Below are 25,774 nucleotides of genomic sequence, written 5' to 3'. Positions count from 1 at the left end.
ATTTATAGATGTTAGAAATTGTATGGTAAAATTCAGATATAGCATTTTACTAAATGGCATTTGTGTAATTATATATAGAAGCGATTTGCCAGATGATTTTAGAATAGATGCATATTTTCTAGGATTAAATATTTTATTACATGAGGATTTTTTTCCTCTCAAAGTCAGCTGTTTCTTATTGTATGAGTCAAAGTTTGTTTAGAAGCATTATACCTAGAAACGTAGGACTTATTTTCTAACTTCCCTGTTTGGGGTCACATTTTCCCGCGTGCGGGCGCCTTAGACTCAGGTTCCGTTTTACTCCTCCCGGCTTTGCATCCCACCCTTGGTCAGGCTCCTTTGGTTGCCTCTCTCGGTGCTTCTTGCTGGTTAAGGCCCTGTTACTCCTGGCCTGTGCTGCTGCAGTCGCCTTATTTCCACATTTGTTCACTTCTCGTCCAGCATTCACATCAGTAGGTTGTCATTCATCTTTTTCCAGTCTCAGGGTCACCAGCTCACCGAAGCCTTCAGCAACTTCCCTCTGCCTTATGCTAACATAGTGTTTCATCGAATGTATGGTGCAGCTGCTCCCACAGCAACTCTGACGGGTGCTCTTAGCACACTTCACAGAGGAAGAAAGTGGGTCTCAGAGAAGTGGAGAAATTGGACCATGGTCACATTGTTTATCAGTAGTAGACCCAGGACCCGGGTTCTGGCTCCAGGTCTAGTCTGCGGGTCAATCCAGGCTCTCACAGTCAAGTCCCAGGCTCCCTTTCTCACGTGATGTCTGCAACACCTGTGTTGTGGTGAAGTTGAGTTACCTGTTCACTGAGCCTGCCGCCTGCCTTTTTGGTAGTTTCTACTTTGTCTTTTGTCACGCTGGACCTCCACCTAGAGCCCTATATCATGTTTCTGGGCCCAAGACACACGCTTCAACTTTCACACAGCCTCGCCGGCTCCTGTCCTGGAGGGATCACGTGCCTTTTCTTATGTGGCACTCCTGTCTCCTCTAGCCTGGCTGGGGAGTTCAGGTAAAGGCCTTAATTTTATCTGCCAGGTTAAGGGATGATGTGTTTTCTTTCTAGATATCCCCAATAGCAGCCAGCAGAGTTCTTTGCTTTTAAGGAGAGTATCAATAAATATCAGTGAATTAAGCTGTTTAACATAATAATAACAACTACCATTCAGCTAAAATATGCTGTAAGGTAAATTTATTATTGAATCCTTTTTCGTTTTATTTGTTTAGCCCTATACTGCAAGTTTCAAGATACTATGTTTTCATTTGCATTCAGTTCAAAATATTTTCCTGTTTACCTTGTGGTTTCTTTTTTGACCCATTGGTTATTTAGAAGTGTGTTTGTGTTATTTTCCAAGTATTTAGGATCTTCCAGGTAATCTTTTTATTATTGATACTTAGTTTAATTTCTGCTGTGATCAGAGAACATATCCTGTATAATTTAAGTCCACTTAAATGTATGGAGGCTTGATTTATAGTCTAGAATATGGTCTGTTGGGATGAATGTTTTATATGTACCTGAAAAGAAGGAATATTCTGCTGCTGTGTAGTAGAGTGTTTTATAAATGTCAATTAGGTCAGGTTGGTTGATTGTGTTCAGTCTTCTGTATCCTTATTGATTTCTGCCTACCTGTTCTGTCAACTACTGAAAGAAGAATATTGAACTCTCCAACTATAATATTTCTCCTATCACTTCTATCATTTCTTTTGTTTCATGTATCTTGAAACTCAGATATTAGATTTAGATACACTCAGTACTGTTATGTCTTCTTGAAGAATTGACTGTTTCGCATTATGAAATGTCTCTTTATTTCTGGTAATGTTACTTGTTTTGAACTCTATTTTGATACAAATGTAGCCACTCTAGATTTCTTTTGATTAAAGTCTTCAAAATATGGCTTTTTCTATTCTTTTTTTCCACCTGGCTTTGTTGAAATATAATAGACAGTTAGTTGCTTTTATTTATATTATGCAGTTCAGTGAGTTTTTTTTCAATTATAGTTGGCATACAATAATATAGCAGTTTCAGTTGTACAGAATAGTGATCAGAGATCCACATAACCTGCAAAGCGATCACCCCACTCAATCTAGTACCGTCTTCCCCCTCACATATTCAGTACAACATCATGAACCGTCTTCCTCATGCTGTATTCTACATCTCCATGTCTATTCTGCAACTATCCGTTTGTATCTCTTAATCCCTTCAACTTTTTCACCATCCTACTCAAACCCCCTCCCATCTAGTAGCCCTCAAAATATTCTCTGTATCTATGAGTTTATTTCTGCTTTTGTTGTTGTTGTTCTTTAGAGTCCACATGTACATGAAATCATGTGATATTTGTCTTATCTCTATCCCACCCATTTCATTCAGCGCAGTACCCTCTAGGTCCATGAAGGCAATATCTCTTGCCATACTTCCTTTTAGTTTGTGTGTGTCTTTTAATATGAAGTGAGCCTCTTGTAGGCAGCATATGTAGGGGTCTTGTTTTCTTATCCATTCAGCCACTCTATCTTTTGGCTGGAGCACTTAATTCTTTTCCATTTGAGGTACTTGTTGATAGGAATGTAGTTATTACCAGTCTTTATTCGTGTTTTCCATGCATGTTTTTTCTTCTTAAAGAAGTCCTTCCAACATTTCCTGTAATACTGGCTTGGTGATGATAAATTCCTTTAGCTTATTTTTGTCTGGGAAGCTCTTTACCTGTCCTTTGACTCTAAATGATAGCTTTGCTGGATAAAGTATTCTTGGTTGTAGATCCTGGGTTTCTATCATGTCGAATATTTTGTGCCAAGCTCTTCCTTCTGTCCTGCATAGTTTCTTTTGAGAAATCAGCTGCCAGTCTTATGGGTGCTCCCTTGTAGGTAGCTAACCGATTTTCTCTTGCTGCTTTTAAGATTCTCTCTATATATTTAATTGTTGGCATTTTAATTGTGATGTGTCTTGGTGTGGGCCTGTTTGGGTTCCTCTTTCTTGGGACTCTCTGAGCTTCCTGGGGTTATATGTCTATTTCCTTCACCAGATTAGGGAAGTTTTCCATCACTATTTCTTCAAATAGCTCTTCAACATCTTGTTTTCCTTCAGGTACCTCTATGACACAGATATTTTTACCTTTAATAGTGTCCCGTAGGCTCCTTAAATTATTATTATAGTCTTGGCTTCTTTTTTCTTGCTGCTCTGATTGAGTGTCCTTGGCTTCCCCATCCTCTATATCTATCCTTCAATCCTCTTCTTTATCCACTCTGTTTATTCCATCTGATGTACTCTCTTCATCTCAGATAATGTGTTCTTCATTCCTTTTTTATTTCTATTTCCATTTTTATGTTTTGTATCTCTTTGTTCAAGTTCTCACTGAATTCATCTACACTTCCCAAAAGTTCATTGAGCATCTTTATAACCAATGTTTTGAACTCTGCATCTGTGAGATTGCTTGACTCCATTATTCCTGGACTTCTGTTCTGTTCTCTCATATCATATAGTTGCTGCTTCTTTGTCTTTCCATTTTGGCTGCCTTTCTGTGTCTGTTTCTATGTACTAAGCAAAGCTCTTAAGTATCCTGGTCTTACTAGTGTGGCTTTGTTTAGTAGCTGTCCAGTGGCACAGTCCTGAGAGGGGTTCAGCTGCAGGCCAAGTTTAGCCCCAGCCTGTTCCCCTCTGGGGCTACCTGTTAAAATTCAGCAAGCAATCCACAGATATTTTGCTTATAGTTGCCTCAAGAAACCATGCCAGAAATCGAGCCAGAAACCATGCCAGAAATCGAGGCCAGCTGCCTCTAGTGTGAATCTTGGCGCTGCTCAGTAAGGAACACCTGACTTACCGAGGACACACCTGGATATGGCTTAGGCGGGGCTGCGAGTTGGAAGAGGTGGAGTTTCAGGAAATCCTGTGGGCAGAGCGACCTCTGTTATCCAGTTTGACGAGGTCTCTACTATGGTGGCGCTGTGTCCATGCACTGGGAGTGGAGGAGGGCTCAACAGAGGGATAATGGATACCGCCAGGACTTCTGCCCGGGAGAGAGCCTCGCCTTCAGCCCTCACTCGGATAACTCAGCGTCCCCTTGTAGGTTCTTGGTGCCTCCTGAGCAGCAGACCGAGCGTTGGTGCTCAAAGCGAGCATGTCCGTTACTGTGAAAAATCCACTGGCGACTTGGCCCCTTTAAGAGGCGTCTGCAGCTGCCGCTGCCACAGCCTCTGTCCCACTCAGTTGCTCGAGACCAGACAGCCCTGCGTCTTCACCCCATCCTACCTTCTACTGTTTCAGGGTAATTAATTATTTCTCTCTCTAGTTGTAGTGCTCTGTTCATCTAGATCCCAGGCGACTCTGCTTGCTGTTTGCTCCGTGTTTCTGTCACAACTTCGATGTGGTTGCAAGAGGGATGAACAAAGCTTTTATCATCTATGCCTTTTTTTTTTTTTTTGGCCTTAGAAATGTTCTCTTAATGTGATTTTTCAAGATTCAGAATCTTTTCACTCATTAACTTCACCACTGAAGTCAAGACATAAGTCTGTGGGCGGGGTGATCCCAAGGTTGGTTTATCAGTTATTGGTCAAAGATGCCATCAAGGCCTCACAGTCCTCCTTCCCACCCTGCCATCATCGGAGTGGTTGCGAGCCGGCTCCCTCGTGATACCAAGATGTCTGCCACAGATTCAGGCATCACATTCTCCATTCTTTTACTTTTAACCTATTTGTGTCTTTATATTTAGAGTATGTTTCTTATAGCTAGCATATACTTCGGTCTGACAATATCTGTCTTAATTGAGATGTGTAAACCATTTTCATTTAATGTAATTGTTAGTATGGTTAAGTTTACATTTCCTATCTTGTTGTTTCTCCCCCAATTTGACTCATCTGTTTTTTGTTCCTTTTTTCCTCTCTTTATGACTTCTTTTGGATTGAGGGTTTTTTTTGTTTTTTGTTTTTTGTTTTTTATAATACCATTTTATTTCCACTATTGCCTAGTTAGCTATATCTGTGCTTCATTTTTCTTGTGGTTGCTGTAGGCTTTACCCTATATAGCTTTAAATTTTCACAAGTTGTCTTCAATAGTAATATACCACTTCCTGTATAATGCAAAAACTTTTACAACAGTGTACTTTAATTTTGCCCTCTCAACTTTTTGCTGTTGTTACCTTGCATTTTACTTATATGCATGCCACAAATCTCACAATATATTGTCTTAGTCTATTAAAGCTGTTCTAACAATTACCAGAAACTGAGTAGTTTATAAAAAGCAAAAATGTATTGCTCATAGTCTGGAGGCTGGGAAATCCAAGATTAAGGTACGGACAGATTAGGCGTCTGGTGAGAGCTTCACTTTGCTGTAACCTCATAATATCGGAAGGGAGGAGGTCTCTCTGGTGTCTCTTATATAAGAGCATCAATCCACCTCCACATTCATAAGGGCAGAGTTTAATCTAAAACCATCATCTTGAGGGTTAGGAGTTCAACAAATGAATTTCAGAGGGATAGACATTCAAGACCATACCATATATTGTGTTGTTATGTCTGTGTTCTCTGTTTCTTTGTATAGATCCAGATTTCTATCTGGTATCATTTGCCTTCTGCCTAAAAAATTTCCTTTGACGTGTCTCATAGTAGAGATCTTCTAGCGATGAATTCTCTGTGCTTTTATTTTGCCTTCAATTTAGAAAGGTACTTATCTGGATAAAATATTCTAGATTGATCGAATATTCTTTTAGTACTTCAATGATATCTTCGTTGTCTTCTATCTTGGGTAGCTTCTAATGGTAAGTCTGGGGCTGTTTATTGGTCTTTTGAACATATGTCATGTTTTGTTTTATGACTGCTTTTATTTTTTTTTATTGCTTTTCGGCAAGTTGATTACAGTGTACCTTGTTATAATTTTCTTTATGTTTATTCAGGTTAGGATTGGTTGAGTTTTCCAGATCTGTGGGCATATAATTTGTATTAAATTGAGAAATTCTTCAGCTGTTATTTCTTCAAATATTTTTTTTTTTTTTGTCTTCCTCTGCTCTCATTCTGGGACTACAGTTATATTTATGTTAGATGCTTAATATTGTCCCACAAGCCACTGATGCCATGTTCAGTTTATTTTCAGGGTTTTTTCCTTTTCTGTTTCGGGTAATTTCGATTACTATGTTTACTAATATTAATCCTTTCTTTTGCAATGTCTAATCTGCTATTAATCCAAGCAAGTATATTTTTTATTTTAGATACTGTTATTTTTTCTTCTCTAAAAGTTCCGTTTGGGTCTTTTTTTCTGTCTTCTGTTTCTCTCTTCATCGTAATATTTTCTTCCACCTTCTGGAACATCCAAACATGTTTATAACAGGTATATTAACAACTTTGTCTTCAGGTTCCATTATCTCTGCCATTTCTGAGTCTCTTTGTATTGGTTAATTTTTATCTTGACTATGAAGGGAAAGGGAAATCTGGTTTCTCTAACTCCATTTGGTTAGAAGCAGAACTTAAGCTGCTTTTTATCCCTCCAATCTTTTTTTTCCACTAAAGAGGTGGTAATAACTTATAATTCACACAGCAGAACTTTTAAAATCAAACTTTTAATAGAAATTTTATTAGAAAAATAAACTTTTAATAGAAACTTTCTGATTGTTTTAATGTCCTAAATATTCTCTATTGCAAATAACAATGGCATATGTTAGATATTCTGAATTATTCTTTAATATACCAGGAAAGCAACTACAGTACCTTACCAGAAAATGGTAAAATGGCCCATTTAACATCTCTCCACCCAGATTATACTCCTAAGGGTGGGATTGGATTGGTTTTTCCTCACCTTCAAACTTTATGGCTAATTAAAAATAGTACTTGGCTATACAGTTATATTATTTTTCTTCTGATTTTACTTTGACTTGAACTTAGTTATAGTGTTGTGGATATCATAGGCTCATGAAACTTTACAGCTGAGTAAAGAGAGCCAGAGTGGAGGGGACAGCCTGCGCCTGAGCTCTGCCCCTGAGGTACAGGCCGTGTCCTCTCCACAGAGCCACACCACCTTCTCTGACTCACAGCTGTCACCATCCTATGATATTTTGTTAGAGGACGATGATGGTATATAAGTTAAGGGTGAAATGACCAATTCTCTCATACAAGTGGAATTTTGTCAGAGTATATTTATGCATATGGTTTTTCCCCCAATGCAAGATTTATTATATAAACAGATACTGTTGTATGATTCCTTTAAATAAAACAGCCATTTTTTTCTTGATTCGTTTTTTAAAAGGACCTGGAGAGATAAGATTGGACAAAGAGAATGAGATAAAAGACTAAATATAGTAATGTTTTATTGATCTGGGAATAGTTATTAAGTACCAGTTAAATTTGATTTCTCTACATTCTCTGTGGCAGAGACAGGGTATTAAGCTGAAAGTCGCAGAGAAAGTTGACGCTTGGAATTTTAAGAAGGATAACAGAGAGGTGCTGCTAGCAGCAGCCTCTTAGTCCAGCTAAGAGTAGACGGACACCATGAATCTATAGTGATGCTGCTCTCAGATTTTTTTCCAGCAGTGCATGAGGTCCTTGCATATAATTTATCAATGCAGAAAGGAGAGGATAAAGGGATGGATTGAGAGTGAGAAGTATGTGAGCCTGGAGGGCAGAAGGGAGTCGAGAGGAGCCCTCCTAGCATGATTGAGGTGGATCCAGACGGAATCAGGAAGTAGGTGAAGTTAGAAGAAACCACTAGATTGAGAGAAAGGGAGGCCTTCAAGGTGAAGGGGAAGGAATGGCAGTGAGCAAGAGAAGGGATTTCCCTTTGGGGTAGGAGAGAAGTCCTTGATTTTTCACTCTTTGGAAGAAAACTTTAAGTAAAGTTGTAAACAGGGCTTTCTGGAGGCAGAATACACCAGTGGGAATTCCTTACTGAGAGGTGAGCTTGTGATGGGTGGTCTGTTACAAGTCAGTCCTCACAGCCTGTCCCTTGATACACTCACTCTTCTGTCAGGAGGTAACTGTGCTTCTATTTCCTGTTTCTGAGGAGGTGTTTCAGGAAGATGTCAGAGGCCACACATATTAAAATAAATGTATCTCCTTTCTCTAAGTAAAACAACATTTCCATTTAAATTAGAAATGATTATGATGTTACTCAGAATTTGCTAAGGAAAATATGCTGGATCTTGTGTTCATTGGAGAATTCCTCCTGACTCTAACCTTAGTCTGTTGTGACCATTTGGATTCACGTCCTCTTCTGATTTGAGTCAGTTTCTCACTTCTTAACCACTTTACTTGTCAGTCTGTTTGTTTCCCTCCCGCACAACTCCCCCAACACACCATATACACACCTCTCTATTTTTTGTCTTATATTTTCATTGTAAATTACAAAGAGAAAGTAGGTCTGGGTAAGGAACAAGAGTAGGAAGAATATGTAGGCATCTGATCCCAGGTCTGTTATCCTGAAAACCTTGTCAGTTTTATCTTTAAAAGTACTCTTTTTTCATAATGTATATAAATGTTGAATTGCTATGTTGTACACTTGAAATTAATATAATATTGTATGTCAGTTATATCTTAATTTAAAAAAAATTGCTCTGGTTATTGCACACAGATTTGCTCAGCAGTTACTTGTAAAGCTCATCGGACTGTATGTCACTTTATGTTTAAACCTCTCTTCCCTCATTCTCATTACTTCTCAGGATGCAGAACTCAGGCTTGGAATTAGACTTCCTGGTTCAAGTCCCAGCTATTTACCTATTATCTACCACTTAATGTCTGCCATTTTAACCCCCTGTGCCTCAGTTTCCTTTTTTATAAATTGAGGAGAATAATATTTCCTATCCTAATAAGGTTGTTGTACTAAATGAGTTTAAGTATAAGGCCCTTAGAAGTTTCTAGCTCAGATTAATTTCTTAATAAAAGTTAACCATAGAGTTAGAAATAGTTGTTGAATTATCCTTCACTGACATTACTTAGGTGTCTGCAAACCTGAAGTTTCAAATAATGACTTATATTCCAAGAATAGTGCTTACAATAATAGGATCTGAACTAAATAAAATGACAAAGTAGGACTGTGCCTGTTGGCAGATTTTTTCTTTTGTTTTAAGGAGACGTCAATAGTTTAAGTAATTGCGAACATTTTGATCTTTAAACTAATTTTTGGTAAGTTCTAAGAGCATAATTATTTAGATTAATTTTTGGGTTTTATGACTTTTTGTTTTTTTAATGTGTATTTTTTTTAAAAAGTTTTGTTTTTTTATGTGTATTTTTTAAAAAACCTATTCAAAAAACTGATTTGCTATAGTTTCAGTTTTATAAACTGAGTTGTATTATTTAAGATTCGAGTTAGAGCTCTCTATTTTTTGCCTTATGTTTGTTTATTTAGGTAGCTGTGGTAAGGAGGACTGCATTTTCTCTTTATTTTTTGTAATCCCCGTGGTCTCAAATGCAAATTCCATGATACGTCATAGGTCTTCATTTTAGTCCTTTTGATTTCACATACCAATTTCTGACTTGGTCGTCACCATTTATGTTTCCAATAATGGTCACTTACATATTTATTCTTAAATCCAACTAGATCTTGAAAATCTTAGGAATTTTTTTTGTTGAAGATTTTTTTCTTTATAATTTTGATAATTAAAGGTTCCCCTTTTTACATATGTCTTAAGCTGTCAAAACTTTGTGAAAATTGGAAATAGATTCTCTGAAAGAGTTGGGGGGGGCCTCTGAATAGTGTATCTATTCATTTGAGTATTCATTTTTATAGTATTTATATTTATATATATACAATTGCCTATTTGTTTCAGTTATTATTTCTTAAGTCATTGTGCTGTTTAAGGGAAAAAATGCTTAATTTTCACATCTTGTAGGAAGACTTGTACTAGAATAGTCTCACATAAACAGGTGATATATTTTTTTCATGTTAGAACTTCAAATATGAACTTTAATAAAACTTCATTATTTTCTACTCTGCATTAGCTGTTATTAGTCTTTAGCTTAGGGACTGCATTTATTCCATATATAAAACATAACTTCTTAAGAAGACTACTCACAGTAGGATCCTTTGATTTTGCAGCTGCATCACTAAGAGGCTTGATCTCAACTGTAACTGCTGTTTTTAATCTGTGATTAAGGAAGACAACAAGGCAGAGTCTAGTTGTGTATTGTAGGGGGTTGGTACCTCTTTGGTATATGGAATCTTTTCAGTTTCTGTTATTCTTTGAAAAATGATTTTTAAAGCATTTGTTATCTTAGAAAATTAAACTCTATTAAATATATACTGACACATTTGGGTCAAGATATGGGCAGAGAGAAAAGTTTCATTTCTTCTCCTTTAACCTTGCTAGACCTTCTGGGGATGCTGATTGACTCTTGATAGGCTGTCTAAAGATGCTTTCTGCTTAGATTCTGACCTAGAGATGCAGAAATCTGCCCCTTGCTCCATGAGGGGAGGTGCTTGGTGCTCCCTGAGCAGAGGGTCACAGGGTTGGTGTTGACGTGTACTATTTAAATTTCTTGTGAGGAGCTTCCGGATGTCTTTGCTGTCCTCCTTGAATTAGTTAAGGTGATTATTATTATTTTTTAAATGCCCAGCTTCATAGTATCCTGGGAGATTGATTCACTTGTAATTGGGAACTCCTTGGCAGAGAATGCCATTAGGATCATTGCTGTGGAGAACCCCCTGGGCATGTCTCTATTTTGATGTTCAATAGATGTTTGCTGTGGGATCTCCGGACTGTTGTTCCCAGGAATTTTGAGTGTTTTCAGTTACACAGCCTCAAATCTACCCACAGGCAATTTTGGTTATCAGCGAGAAGCCACTGTTCAGATCTTGAGTGCATCCATAATATCTTTCTCTTATTTGCTAGGCAGAAGATGGTGTTAGTGATTGTGAGCTGCTGGCTGGCACCTTTGCAGAGCAGGAGTAAGTGAGTGCTGTTCAGCTTCCGGTCCTGTGAGTCTGATGCCTTTCCTCCCTGTTTGGGCATCACTGCCAAACACATGCATTGAAATCCTTCATGATCATCAGTTTGTCAGATGATTATATTGTTGCAAAGAGTCTGTCCAGGTCTTTTGTATCTTTTTTTTCTTTTTGTCACCTTAGTGTATGTCCATTGTGATGGGAACATAGGCATTGATGATGTTGGAAGAAGGCACAATATGTATTGAAGCTAGATTAGGAATTTTAGGTTTAGTGAATGATTACAAACTCCTCCAAAGGAAAGCTTTTCCCCGAGCACCAGTGTCATCAGCCCAGTGCTGCGTGAGCTGCTGTTCAACAAATGAACTTTGGCCCAGTCCTGTGGTGCCATGTGTGTTTTCAACAGTTTACTCATTTTTTCTTGTGGATTGCTTCATAGTATGGTGTGCTGTTGCTGTCTGCCACACCTTTGTTACAGGGTTAGAGGAAGTTTTCCATTTGTTTGCACAGTGTATCGCAGAAGTATAAACCCTTGAAATGCAACAAACCAATGAGGCTCGGTTGGCAAAAGGTGGACAATCTCTAGAGCACCTTTTCTCTTGTCCTCTCCGTGGGAAGTGAGTACTGCAGCCCTGAGCAGGACAATATGCATGGCCAAGGGGCAGGCAGAGAATGCTGTGGCTAGGAGGCCCCACTCGTTTGCATAGAACTGCAATTGGGGCATCCCCCCTATCACCAGACTTAAGTTGTATGGCCTGTAACAGAGAAGGGTGACGCGGAGACATCTGACGTGGTCTGTTCGTGAATGGTCATTATGTTTTACGACCAAAAGACAGACCAGACCTATTGCACATCTTTCTGTATTTTCATCTACCTTGTTTGCTGTTGTTGAGTGAGGCCCTTACATTTGCTGTATTGTTTAAGTCCTTTACTTTTAAATTCAGTGTCAAGGTCAGAAATTTTCTGTGTACTAGAGAGCACTTCACTGTTAGAGTCCTTCAGGTAATAATATATTTTATCAGGAGGTATGTGTGACTGCATATGTGGCTGACAATCGTGGTCACAGAATCATTCCTTAATTTGATGAACATTTAGATTCTACCACAAATGAGATAGCCAGAAACTTTGTCCCTTTGTAGGAAAGTTCTTTTGTAAGTTTCCACCAGAGTTAAGAGAACCACACACAGGCTAGCTTTGGCAATGTAAGGTTACCGTTTACGGCCCCAGGTCCTCTGTCCCTTTGCATAAAAACTCCCCACTTAAGAGTTCGAGAATGAAAACTTGTAAGGAGATTGAGAATGAGCAATTAGGATCCTTAACTGCAAACAACTAGAATTAATCTGCCCATATTGAGGTTTATGTAATATTTCTTTTCTGGTTTCTTTATGAAATGTTGTCTTTCACTTGGTTACTAGTTAGGGGTATTCTGCTAGGAGATTTCACATCTAACAAATCCAAGGTAAGAAGGATTGTAATAGGCAGGCTGCTTTCCCCCACGGCAGGTGTATGAATACACCCTTTTACTTGGAGAGACTCTCCAGAACCCCAACATTTATTATGAACTAAATTTAATTCCAACATTTTTAAATATAAGAAATATATTTACCAATAAAATAAAGTTGTTGGAAAATGATTTATATTAAGGAAACTTGATTCCTAAGCATGGAAATTGAAACCTTTAAACTTCATTTAGTTAAGTTATGGGCTTTGGGGTGAACAGTTATGATTTTGGTAATTCTCATAAATGTCAAACAGCAAGTGATTGAGTTGTAGATTTTTATTTATCCCGAAATAATCGTAGATACCATTACTACCTGACTAGTTGATTTTGCATTAGGGTGATATTCAGTTGAAACGAATCTTTCAAACAGAGCAAGGCTTCCATTGTGTTTGACTACCTCCCATCCCCCACCTTAGCCTCAATCCAAGTATTTTATGGTGTATGCTAAATGATAAATGAGTGTTTACTAATTTCTTATTGAAGTGAAATAGAAATTTGGATTATTGGAATTTATTATTTGGGGGCATCTGGCTCATCCTTGTTTTTGTTTGTTAAACAGGAAAAGGACCAGCGCAGCCTAGACATAAACACTGCCAAGTGCATGTTGGGACTGTTATTAGGAAAAATCTGGCCCCTTTTTCCAGTTTTTCACCAATTCTTAGAGGTACCAAATTGTTATTTTATGGAATATATGTTTGCTTGCTTAGAAGTACCAAGTATACTTTATTTAACCATTTTATGTTACTTGCTGTTTGTTGTACTTTTCTGCCTGTAGGAATTGTGGTGACATAATTGCTGCCCATGAGCAGCTGCCCGTTTTCTCTGTGCCCGTGTGTGCATTGACGTCGTGTTGCATCGCTCCCAGTACAGACGCATCAGGGACAGCCAAGCTCTTTCCTGTCCTCCCCTGTCTCGTTCTCATTTTAAGGCTTCACTTTTGTTGAGATTTCCTGCTCTTGTAGCAGTAGTAAAGCAAGATTTACTCTTTTCTGGCTTGAGATGAATTTTCACTTTTATTGAGCAAAGCTTAAAAAACCAGCCATCTGCCTTTGTATTAAAAAAAGTTTGTAATGCAGTCTTCTCTACTCTTATCTCCAGGTAACTTGGGGACCTTGAATCAATCTAAGTGTTAGGCAAACTGACAATATCTCCTTCAGTTTAAACTTTCTTCACGTTAGCATTAGAAATAATCCAGCACTTTACTCCATCGTTGGTTTGCTTTAAGTATTCGTGATAAAAAAAACTTTGAGCTGCTGGTTATTAGGAGCAGGTTTTAATGTAGTGTAATACTGTAGGATCTGGAAGCACCTGAGATGTAAGTTGGAGTTACTGGGTTGTCATATATAGGTAGCATTCTTCTTGCCCTTCGACCCCAAACCCTTTTTAAAAAATGCCCTTTGCTTGGAAGGATTGGGGGTGTTGGGTCTTTGAGGAAATCCTGGTCCCTGACTCTAGCTTCACTCTTGGAATAATCTTTCTTACGACTTACTTTATGTAATTGTCTGGGAAAACTTCCAAGTGATACAATACTTTGAGGAACATTATTAAAATTTGCTTGTAACATTACTAACTGGAACTCCTCAAGAAAGGTATAAAAACTGGTTTTAATGTAAAATATTTGCTTACATGATCTGTTCTAATTTCTCTGACAGCCCCATGAAATGTTCGCTTTATTTGAAAAATGAGTAGAAGTAGGTTCTTGTTCTTAGAGAGTTGAGCAGAATTTGAGCCTGAGCATGAAATGTTCTTTAGCTGAAAGACCTCGCTGCAAGCCAGTTTGACTTTGCAGAATTCCAGGAACCTCATCATCGGTTTCAATGATTGTTTTTTGCCTTTAGTTGCTTAGAAAGTTAAACTTGTACTCTGTGCTTTGTTCTCTTTCTTATTAGTTTGGATTTTTCTTTTAAAAGGACACAGATCTTTTCATTTGAGCTTTTTTGTTTGCATCCTCAAAACCATTGGCTCAACTCTCTTTGCTTTTTATGTGCTTGTATTGTTTTCCACTGTTTCAGATATTAGTGGTTGATTTAAAAATTATTAGATCTGGCTTTTATTTTTAAAGCTTTATGCAGGAATACTGTATTTTAAAATACACTTTTGGCCAATTTATTGTCTAAGAGGATTAGAAAACTACTTCATGGCTATTCTGATTGCTTTTATTACTGGATTCAAGTTTTGAATTATTAGAACAGTAATTTTTTTCAGTGGCTAGAGCACCTAGTCTGAGACCGCATGTAGCACTCAGTAGGTCCTCATCGAGCGACCCACGTGTGTGTGTACTTTTAGCTGACAGCGTGACAGGTACTGTGCTGGTCGTGTCAGGTCTATTCATGAGAGCTACTCTTTATTTAGCACTTACTTTGTACCAAGCACAGAATGAAGTGCTTTACATAAATTACACAAATTCTCTCTTTTAATTCTTGCAACATCTCTATGAAGTAGGTATTATCCCCATTTTATATAAGAGAGGGCTTTTGCGGTCTAGAAATTTCACTTCTAGGGGTATAAAATTGTATTTCTCTGATGTGCTTGTCATTTTGTGTTGAACCCCCATAATATTTTTGTAATGAAAATTGTTATCCTAAGTTCTATGCTTGCTCTCTTTCTCACCCTTCTCTTAGATTGGTACTTAACACACCACATATGGAGAGAGTTAACCTTCATGAACTGTATTAAAGTTGATTCATACAGCAATTGAAACCATCCCATTTGTTAATTGTATCAGTAATCCATATTAATTTTCCCTCCATCAGCAATCAAAATATAAAGTTATTAACAAAGACCAGTGGTGCAATGTGCTAGAGTTTAGCAGAACAATTAATCTTGACCTCAGCAACTATGACGAAGATGGAGCGTGTAAGTACCGATGCTGGGTGTTCTCTCACTCTTCCCCCGTTGCCGTACATTTGCTCATCCTTCTCATTGTGAAAAGCCTCAGAGCTGTGTTGTTTTCTCTCTCTCTCTCTTCAGGGCCAGTTTTGTTGGACGAGTTTGTGGAGTGGTATAAAGACAAACAGATGTCCTAGGACTTTATGCATAGCAGCGAAAGAGTCACTGTTACCACAGTTATGTCAACCATTAGCCATAAATTGCTGTTTGTATCAAAGCGCATGCTGCTTTTCTTGCACTGTCTCCCTTTTGCAGGGACGTTTTTGGTGTTTGCTATTGAATGGGCCAGCTCTGCCTGCTGTGTAGCATTGTTCTCTTGGAAGGCTGCTTTGCAGTTTGTATTTACACTACAGATTGGTGAATTTGCCAACGTCCTCACTGTGACTATGTGTATATTGCTGTTTAAATTTTGTATATGTGTATAAAAACAAGCTTCACCTAGAGATTATTTCTGCAAAAATGTATTGTAAAAATAATTTTGAGGCATATTTCTAGTCCCTTTTTTCAAATGAACCAATTATACTTTTATTTGGTCTCAAATGTAGCATTTCAGAAGACAAGACAGAACAACTGTTACCATAAGCAAATGTTGCCAGAATTCACCTTATTGTTTAAGAGGCCAACTTTTGGAAGGAGGTGGGAGTAAATAACTTTTCAGAGGCATATTCCAAATATAATTTGGCTTACTTAAATACTGGCATTTTTAAATGATGAAACTGATAATTATTTGAACATATAGACATGTACATGTCACAAATCATTTCCACCATGAAAGGGATAGGTTTTAATTTTCTAATGTTAAAAGCTGTAGTAATTTGAATATAGGTACAGATGAACAAATTAAAATTGTAACTTTTGTGTGTGTGGTGGGATGGGATTTAAACTCTTGCAGACTTTCTTTAGTGTTTTGTTTTTTTTTTCTTTTGCTTTCTTCTTGTCAGTGTTTGGTCTGCTGATGCTCTCTATGCCATTCTAAGTAAAATTTGTTTGGCTCCTCCATGAAACCCGATGGTTTGCTGGCATTGTATAACTGCAGAGCACTTTTAGTTGTGGCTTGAACTTTTAGTTAAGCTTTCATGGTGTCTAATTTTCTAATTTTTTGGGAAAAGAGCTCTATTATAAGTGAGAGGTTTTTGTTTTGTTTTCTTTTTTTGTTTCTTTCGTGCTAGGCTTTTCCTGGCAGAATGTCCATTGCTGGCAGTGGACACGAAACCACCAGCATTGAGCTAACTCTATTACACAGTAGGACCTTTCCTGGAGAGGCTACTCGTCATTACCTGAGTAATTTGTGCAGAAAGGTGATAGCCATTATTTATGTGGATGAGGAAACGAGTAAACAGGACGGTGTTTTTAGGTTTGTATTTTATGTCTTTTTTTTCTCCCCTTGCCTTACCCTTCTTGAGGAAATAGATAGATAACATGTTTCCCCTCAACTATCTGGTGCTATTGAATGACTAATTTAGTCCCTAAAGTTTTGTGAAAACACAAAAGTCTAATGATGTAATCCATCCAAGTAAAAAGCTAATGGTGCATTTGAACAAGTGAACGCTATAGTTGTAAGCGAGATCCATGATTGAACATGTAATGATTGGAAGAGGTTTGGATTATTTCAAAATCTGGCCAAAAAAAAATCTTTTTGGATTAATTGTGAACCTTTAAATGGCATTAAATGAGAAAAGCACACAGACAATGCTACTTTTGACCACTACTCACAGTTTCTTTGCAAACAGTGTTCAAATTTTCATAATATTTGTTTTTCTCTAACTGAACCACCAAAGACAGAAATTCCGTATGTATATATACAGTGTATTGTGCACATACAAAATCATGATATAGTGAAATGAAAGTACTTCCTTTTTCTGCCCAATAGAAAGGGTTGGTTTGCTGTGAAATAAACCAGAAGTTTGACAAACTCTGTAGTGATTAAGCATACTTAGTCATTCCTTGTTTAGGGACTGTAGACTCACTTCTACCTTGTAAATTCATCCCGGTTTGCACAAATTAATATCTGAAAAGAATAGAAGATGTTAACGGCAAGCACAGCTCTTGAGACTAATGTGTTGAAAGAGGTTCTGTTCTGATGGTGCCATTCTAGTGGCGATTGGCCATGGGCAAGTTTATGTCTGTGGAGAACATGATTCCATTTTCAAAAGTATCCTATAAAGTTTTTAAAAGTCACACTGTAAAGTCAGTAGTTCTTAAATTTGATCAACTGTAAATCACAAATGAATATACATGTATAAATCATAGATGAAAGTATTTTAAAAGTTTTGTTAGAAACTGGAGAAATTTTTAAACACTAAGCATAGTTAATCCTAGATGTAAGGACTGTTACAGGAGAGATGTTACATTTCATCTACAGTGAACATTTTGATGATAGGGGAAAAACCCAAGTAAAACTTATTTCATGATGCGTAATATGAAAGTAATACTCCAAAAGGATAATCCGGCATATTTAGAAAACTTCAAATAATCTTTAAACTCCCTTGAAAAATAAACCCCTGTGACTGCTGAGTGCTTGCCCTTGGTTTTCTTGATTTTATTAAGTTATTTTTAAGAGGAAGGAAAAAGGTCAGACAGAGTAATAAGATACCTTTTCTAAAACATGTCCCTGTTACATAAAATTGAGCAATCATCAAGCACTTACTGGGTAATGTTAAATAAATTAGGGTGCCTTCTTCTGGTTTTCCTTTTTTACCTAAGTCTATGCCCTTTATCTCTTTCCATTGTGTTTTGAGCTCCTCATTGCAATACTCTGTCGTAATGGAGTACAACTTTTAGACGTTTACTGCTGCGGTAGGTCAGAAATGTTGTTTTTCGATTTGTCATAAAAACCCATTGTAATGTTACATGCAGCTTTTTTGGAGCATGAACTCTGGATTAAGTTTCTATGAATCTGACTAGACAAACCCGGTTTAACAACAGATTTCTGTTGCCGCTCAGTCTCCATTTTAACAGTGCTTTTGAAATTTATACAAAAAGCTTTAAAAGTTCGTTTGTCCCCTTGGTTTTTATTCTTACAACTGCTAAAATACCTCTGTAAGCCTTATCTTTTATTCTTTCATATGTTGTATAATAAATGTATAGAATTCATTGACCAACTAATATGTTGGGTGTCTGTAAATGAGACCAAAACGTGGGTTGCTTTTTTCATAAAATAATTTCTCTTGGGGGTTACTGTTAAATGAACAGCAGCTAACCTATAACTGTGAATGCTTCGTGTCGTCAGTATTTGCATTACATTCATAAACGTGTGCAAGTCCTGTGACTCCCAGCTTAACTCAGATACTGTTATGCCACCTAACTTGATTGAATACAGCAAACTGGTTTTAGGTTTTAATGGAATTGATGTAAAATGATATCCCATAAATAAAAAGTATTTGTGTTTGGTTTCAGAACTGATTTGTAAATTCTTTCTTCCTTTCTCTGGCTTTTTCTTCAAAAACCACTTAAGGTAGTTTTTAAGTATTTTGAGTTTTATTCTTTTTCTTTTCTCAACTTTTTATATTGAAAAATTTCAAAGCATAGAAATAATGCAAGAATTATATAATGGACACTCATCCATATACCTATCACCTAGGTTTTCCAGTTAATATTTTACCACATTTCTGTGCCACTCTGTGTGTGTGTGCATTTCTTTCTATCAATATATAGATACACTTTTTTTCTGAACCATCTGAGGGTAAATTACATTGACACTTTATACCTAATATTTCCAAACAAAGGCATTCTTAGAACCGCAATACAGTGATCACACTCAAGGAATTTGACAGATACAATACTATTGCCCAATATACAGTCTAGATTAAAATCTCCCTATTTGTGCCAATAATGGCCTTGATAGCTATTTTATTTTTAATTCAAGGACAAGCATTGCATTTAGTTGTCATGCTCCTTTAGTCTCTTTTAATCCAGAACGGTTGTAGATATAAGTACAAACACTATAGTGATTTTTGGCCAAATAGTGATTTTTAAAAATATAGTACCATATGTTGTATATTTCTGAACATTGAGTTAATAATTGAATGCTTACTGTGTGCAAGGAGCCAGGCAGAACTGACCATTTATACTACCTCCAAGGCCTGCCACCCAGTTAGTCTGTAAGTGTATGTCAGCCCTGGTGACCACTTTCTGCAGTTGTCTCACACTAGAATGTCCGCTCCTTGATGGCAAGACCTCTGGCACAGTGTGGATGCTCAGAAAATGTATGTGGATGGGAGCAAGTAACAGGGTTTGCACTTGGCAAAGAATTGTCAGGACGTAAGAAACCTCATGTAAAGATAAATCAGGAGGGACAGATATAGACTTTTAAGATTTTTAGAAGCTTGAAAGGAAGTGAAGAGGTAGAAAACAAGATTCCTGAAAAATGGAATCGAGAATCCAGGTGCTCACTGTTTACACTGGTTATGTAGATGGTTCTTTCAACTATTATTTGGGTCAAAAGCTGAGGATCGAACCAGAGAAATATTCTTCCAGACACCTACAAAGAGAAGGGATAGATAGTGGGTGGAGATAAAGGAAAAAGTTTAATCCAAAATTGATAGAAAGGAGTAGGGGGTGACAAACGTTTAGACAGGAGTTTTAACCTGGGCTACAGCAGACAGAAAGTCATGAGGTGCACATTATCCAGTAATAGAAAATAGGAACGTGAGATGTGTTCTCTGGGCAATACTAGTGGTGCGCAATAAAATTAACAGGTTGAAATAAAGTTTTCCAGCAATGTAATTGGAACAAAATAGACCAGGGAGAGAATAAATCACTAATGTCCACTTAAGACCGCTCCCCCACCCCCACCGCCCCCGCGCAAAACACACACACACAAAAAAAACAGCTGAGGTACGTTGCAAACATACCTCTGTAGGAAAGAAATTACAAGAAGTTTTCTCTAAAGGAAGAACATTTTTAAAAATAGTTTTTTTTGAAATAATGAGACAAAGAAAAATGAAAAATGTTATCCGTAGGAATGGGAGATCGCTGGGCCAACCCTGGGGCTGCAGAAGCGCGGAGTGTAGTTGGCTACTCTGGATGGCAACTTTCCTGACTTGTCTGAACCTACAGGAAGGTGGGATGTGTTTTTCCACAGTGCTGTAGCGTGCATTACATCACGCTGAAATGGCTCATTTGAATGTAAACCCCCAATTCTGCTGTGAAGAATAACGTTTAGGCAGATTAGAGAAAAGCTTTCATGATTCCTTTAGAAAAGAATTGTCTTTGGAACTTGTTACAGCTAGAAGGAAAAAAAAAATCAGAGGAAAAAAACTCACTTGAGGAAATAATACATTAAGCTTTCTGGCCATCTACTTATCTAAGCCTGTAAGGCAGAAGATAATCCAAAATAGGGCATGTTCACTACTTTCGGCACATTCAGCAGAAAATTGTTTTTTCCCCCCACTGAATTTGTCCCTGGCATTTCAATTGCCTTAAAAAATAAAATCATCCCATGTATACAGAAGTACTTGCTTAGAAATTATGGTAAGGATGGCTATGCTGAGAATAATAATTGGAAACTGAAAAACAAAAATTGACTGTAGTAATTAAGTGGAAATTTTAAAAAACATCATTTAAAATGTAAATCCCTTCTGAAGAAATGTATTCAGTCCTTTGAAAGAGATTCCTTTGCAATCACTGAAGAATGTAGATTGTGATGAATCCTGGCAATGAGAAAGTAAACTGGAAGGGTTTGTTTTTTTCCTCTGATACTCCAGCAGAGACATCTCAGAATTGCCTAAATTTGAATATTTGAAATTCAAACTAATCTAGAAATCTTCCAATAAGCATGTGATGGTAAAGAGAGCAGCAGCTTATACTCAACACCGGTGACCTAACTCACTAAAAAGTTTTCGGCCTACTTCCAATAGTACACATATTGAAAGCCACTGTATTTTGTCTCTACTTGCTTATTATTTATTTATTTTGTCTTCATGACCTGTGGTGACTCCTAAATACTCCATCTTGAGAGTAACATTTGGACAAGGGTTATAATTCTATCACGGACACACCCCAAATCATTGAATAAAATATGAAATACCTTTTAGCAATCTATTCTGCACGTCTCAAAGTGCTCATAAATCCATCAAGTCCTTGCAAGATTGGTTTGCAGATTCTCAGTACAATTGTCTCTATCGAAAAACTTCAATTTTATGTTAGGCAGAATTCCTATGTGAAATTGGGAACACAGCTATTAAAGTTTATATAAGCAATGTGGAGAGGAGGCTGGGGTAAATAGAAAATAGATTGAAGAATTGGGAAGGACTTCTGGATGAGAGGTCTTGTGCCTATTAGGTTTAAGTGGCATCAACCGCTTATAAATGGTTGACCAGACAGACACTCAGTTGGAACTGAGTTTCTTTTGGAGAGAAGGGCATTGTAGGGATAGATGGGGACCCAGTGTAGGGCTCTCCTTAGGCCCGGAGTGCACACGAAGGCAGCAATAGAGGCAGTAGAGAGGGTCGGCTTTTCAGACAGAAGTGTTCGTTGTCACCAAAAGATAGCAATATAATTGATGAAAAGATGCCAACAGAAAAACGGGGACTTTAATGATGAAGAATGTGGAGTGTGTGGAGGCACCTGCATAAAGCAGGAGATGATAAAGCAGTGGAGGAACTTCTTTTCTGGTCCCCAAAGTTCCCTATGGAGGTGGTCCAACTATATTTGAAATGGCCCACACAGCAAGGATTCTGCCAGGCAGGACGTGCTCTTTGCTCTTCTGCCGCGCTCTGGAGACTTCAGCCACTCATCGGATGGAAGTAACGTGCCGACACCCCTGATCATTCCCTACAGAAAGGGGACCAAGGTCCGTTTTCCAGGAGCGTCTGTCACCAAGCCCAGCTGTTAGGCACTTTAATAGAGGGGAGGACACCCACGGGAGGAAGGCCTCAAAGATTCTGGGAGTGGTTAGCCAAAGTGCTGGCATGTGAGAAGGGTCAGTATGGCACAGGGAGATTTTTTTAGTGGAGGGGCCTCAGTGGGGAGAGACTCAGTGGGGAGAGACGAGCGAGCTGCACTGAGGTGTAGATGAGAGGACTTCGCTGGGAGGACACTGTGGGAAGAACAGGAAGTTCATCCGCTAACTTCCCAAAAGACCCAAAGTTTTCAGAGACCCAAAGCTCATACTGTGTTTGCATCAAATCTCCCTTAGAGGAGGCATTGACTGCCAGCATTCAGTTACAGGGAGAGCTTGCAGGCTGGCAGAGACCCTGTGCTCTCTCCTCTCCATCAGAATGCACGCAGTTTTCATGCAGCATATGCTTTTCTGTGCAGTCACATTGCTTTAGTCTCCTTCCTGTCCTGCTCCCCCAATCCTCCCTGCTAAACGAATTATTCGCTAAAAGGCACCCGCAACCATCTCCTTCTCCCTCCAGCATGGACATTTGGAGATAAGGGAGCAGACTTTTGTGGGTCTTTTTAGGCAAACTGGTTTTTGAATTCTGATCACTATGGGATGACATTGCAGGTGACAGACTCTGGATACTGAAGAAGAAAAAATTAGACTCTTTATCTTTCTGGTTTAACACAGTCATCCTCACACTTTAGCACAGTGTTCCCCAACCTTTTTGGCACCAGGGACTGGTGCTCCTATGAAAATCTCATGCTCGATGACCAGAAGTGGAGCTGAAGCTGTGATGCTGGCGCTGGGGAGTGGCTGCAAATACAGATGAAATTTCGCTTGCTCACCCACTGCTCACCTCCTGCCGTGCAGCCTAGCTGTGCAGTCCAGTTCCTAACAGGCCACAGACCAGTACCAGTCTGCGGCCTGGGGGTTGGGGATCCCTGCCTTAGCACACTGATGTCATGCGTATATTCATGGATTTTGTGTTGAGTGTTGGTTGCCAGCAAGCTGTAATGAATTCAAGGGATGTAATCAAGAAGGCCAGTTGGTGGCTTGTTGACATCATTTAACTCCTTTCAGAAGAGAAAATGGCCAGCCAGGCCATGTGCTTTACACTGATCTCCTTGAACATCTTTTAACAATCATGGGGAGTATATGGAGGAAACTGAGGTTTAGAATGTCCTGAGTCACATGCTAGAAGGTGGGAGAGCTCAATGTAGACTCGGGTAGATGTCTCCACCCAGCAGATTACAGGAGAGGCCACATGATATAGACACAAGTTTGCCAGGAGGAAGGTCAAGGCATATAAGCACCATGTGTACTATTTGGTTTTCTGGTGGATTTCCTTGGGCCCCCTCTCCCACTAATTTTATCAAGAGTTTCAGGGAAACACAGAGTTCAAAGACTGGCTGGATTTTCAGAAGTGGGAATGTTTAGAAATCTGTTAAGCTTCAGCTGTGGAATTGAGGTCACTGGAGTGAGGCTGCTACTGACTGGCCACCTTTCAGAAGTATGGGTGGCTCTCAAAGGCACAACGATGTGGTGTACGTGTGTTTTCTAACAGCAACAACCAATTAACTCAGTTCTCACGCTCAACCTGGAGATACCATCAGATCCCAGAGATTAAAGTCTCAGCCCCACAAGAATCCATGTTGCCCCCAACTCCCCCACTTCAGAAGCCAGAAGCCAATCACAAGTTCCCCTTGCTTCTCACCAATTGGCTATAAATTGGAGGTTCCCATACCCTTTCTGGGGGGTTGATTAATTTGCTAGAGCAGCTCACAGAACTCAGAGAAACATTTTACTTACTAGCTCACCAGTTTATTATAAAAGGATGTAACACAGGAAGAGCTAGATGGAAGAGATGCATAGAACAAGGCATACGGAAAGTTTTGAAGCAAGTTCAGTTAACAAATACCCTGCGAGACCTCTCAGATGATTCTTCTCTGCTGATGGGTAGAGGACACCTCGTGGATCACAAGCAATTGAGATGTGAAAAGTTTGCCACCAAAATAATCGTAGGTAACATCTGCTCCACGCTTTCTATGAGCCAGGCCCTATCCTAAGTTCTTTGTAGGCAACAACTTAGTCCTCACTACATCCTTATTACTCTCGTTACACAGCTGAAAATATCAGAGGCACAGACTGGTTAAGCAATTTTCCCATGGTCACACAGTTAAAAAGAGGCGAGGTTTGAACCCAGATAATCTGGCCACAGAGCCCATACTCTTAACTTCTTGGTTTTTTTTGTTTTTATTTTTGTTTGTTTTTCACTTGAATTTTTCTTTTTGAACAGGAGAAACTCAAGTTTCGATGTGTGCATACATGGAATTAACATGAAATTCCAATACTCTTAACTTCTATTCACACAGCTCCGCTAGGCTAACAGCAGCCATCTTAACTGCTCTCACATACATGCTCAGTAATGGTATGGAAAATACAATTTTTTATGCCTGGGAAGAATGTTCTTCCTGCCCAAAGAAAAAAAATTTTCTCTGTTGGCTGTGGTTTAGAAATGCATTTGTGTGTGGCAAGCCCTTGCTTTGGCAGTCTTGCAATCGAAAACTCTTCCTCCTGCCTAGTCGAGGAGGAGACTTGGAATTGGGGAGGCTGCTGACCAAGTGGAAGAAGCTTCTGACCTCAGGAGAGCTTGGCCCATTTCTGGAAGCAGTAGGAGCCCTCTCTTTGCCAAGCCTTGTTCTGTTCGACAAACACCCTGTCTGGTTCAAACCCTAATTCCTTGGGAAGAAGGGAGATTATAGGTAGCATATCATTTTGTAACATCAGACTTTTCTCAGTGGGATTCCATATAGTTGTTTTTTTTTTTTTTGTCAGATACTTTTGTTTTTTATTTATCTCTTTATTTGAACACATATGAAATTATATGAATTTCTTATTTGTTTCTCTGATGAGCCACTGGGCCAGTGTGGGAACCAGGGGTACAGATTTTGACACTTACCGCCACCCTTCTTAAGCTGCTGAGAACTTTCTGCGTTTCCAAAGTTTCAGTTTCTGCTTGATCCAGTTTCATCTTAGAGTAAGTGAAAGCTAGTTACTTCTTCAAATTAAATTCTAAGCCACTAAATGGAAAGTGCCCAAGAAATTCACTAATAGCTAAAATATGACACATATCCTTATGACTCATTTCTTTCCGTAAATGTGTCTCTGGAAATGCTTGATTAAAGAAAGAGCTTTAAGAGAAGACAAGCAGAACCCTGACATGGCTCAGATTTTTCAGGGGTGCCGGGCTGTCTGGGAACTCTATGATTCCAACCCAGGTAACTGTTGGGTGTCAGCAGATGACAAAGTGCTTGTTTGCGGGAATGAAGCTTGACTGAAGCCAAAGTGAATAGTTGTAACCACTGTAGTGTTCCAGCTTGTCCAGGCAGCGATCTCAACATGTGAGACCTATGCATGGCTCCTCTCTTGCAATTTAATTATATGAATACTAATTCTAAGGATACTCTTAGATACCAAATTGGTGCCATAAGCAGCTCAAATTTTTTTAGTCATCTAAGAGATAAAGAAGAGGCATAGAAATGCCAATTTTACAATGAGCCAGCTCTTCTCAGACTTTTAATTTCAGTTTCTTGGAGAGGAGCTGATTCAAATTCTCTCAGTGGAACAGATTTGGGTTCTGTGGTTTTGATGTATCCCCAAACTGTACCAGCTACCAACAACATATGATTGGGATGCTTTGTTTAT

General features: G+C 38.6%; 1 protein-coding gene and 1 long non-coding RNA gene across 2 annotated transcripts in view; both read left to right on the top strand.

Moving 5' to 3' along the window:
• The window catches only part of DCUN1D4 (defective in cullin neddylation 1 domain containing 4), a 71,583-nt gene extending 52,945 nt beyond the window's left edge, over window positions 1–18,638 (top strand). The window contains 4 exon segments of the mRNA XM_023532133.1: window positions 4,419–4,499; window positions 12,911–13,015; window positions 15,105–15,207; window positions 15,322–18,638. Of these exon segments, the coding sequence (XP_023387901.1) occupies window positions 4,419–4,499; window positions 12,911–13,015; window positions 15,105–15,207; window positions 15,322–15,377 (345 nt within the window). The 3' untranslated portion in view covers window positions 15,378–18,638.
• Window positions 18,639–25,160: 6,522 nt separating this feature from the next.
• Window positions 25,161–25,774, top strand: part of LOC111741361 — a 13,917-nt gene continuing 13,303 nt past the window's right edge. Inside the window, exon 1 of the long non-coding RNA XR_002780975.1 lies at window positions 25,161–25,347. This is a non-coding gene — a long non-coding RNA (uncharacterized LOC111741361). The remainder of the gene's footprint in view (window positions 25,348–25,774) is intronic.

This window comes from Pteropus vampyrus, unplaced genomic scaffold, assembly GCF_000151845.1.
Source record: "Pteropus vampyrus isolate Shadow unplaced genomic scaffold, Pvam_2.0 Scaffold77, whole genome shotgun sequence".
NCBI classification, from domain to species: domain Eukaryota; kingdom Metazoa; phylum Chordata; class Mammalia; order Chiroptera; family Pteropodidae; genus Pteropus; species Pteropus vampyrus.
Note: the sequence above shows the minus strand (reverse complement) of the source record. Positions and strands in the feature narration are given on the sequence as shown.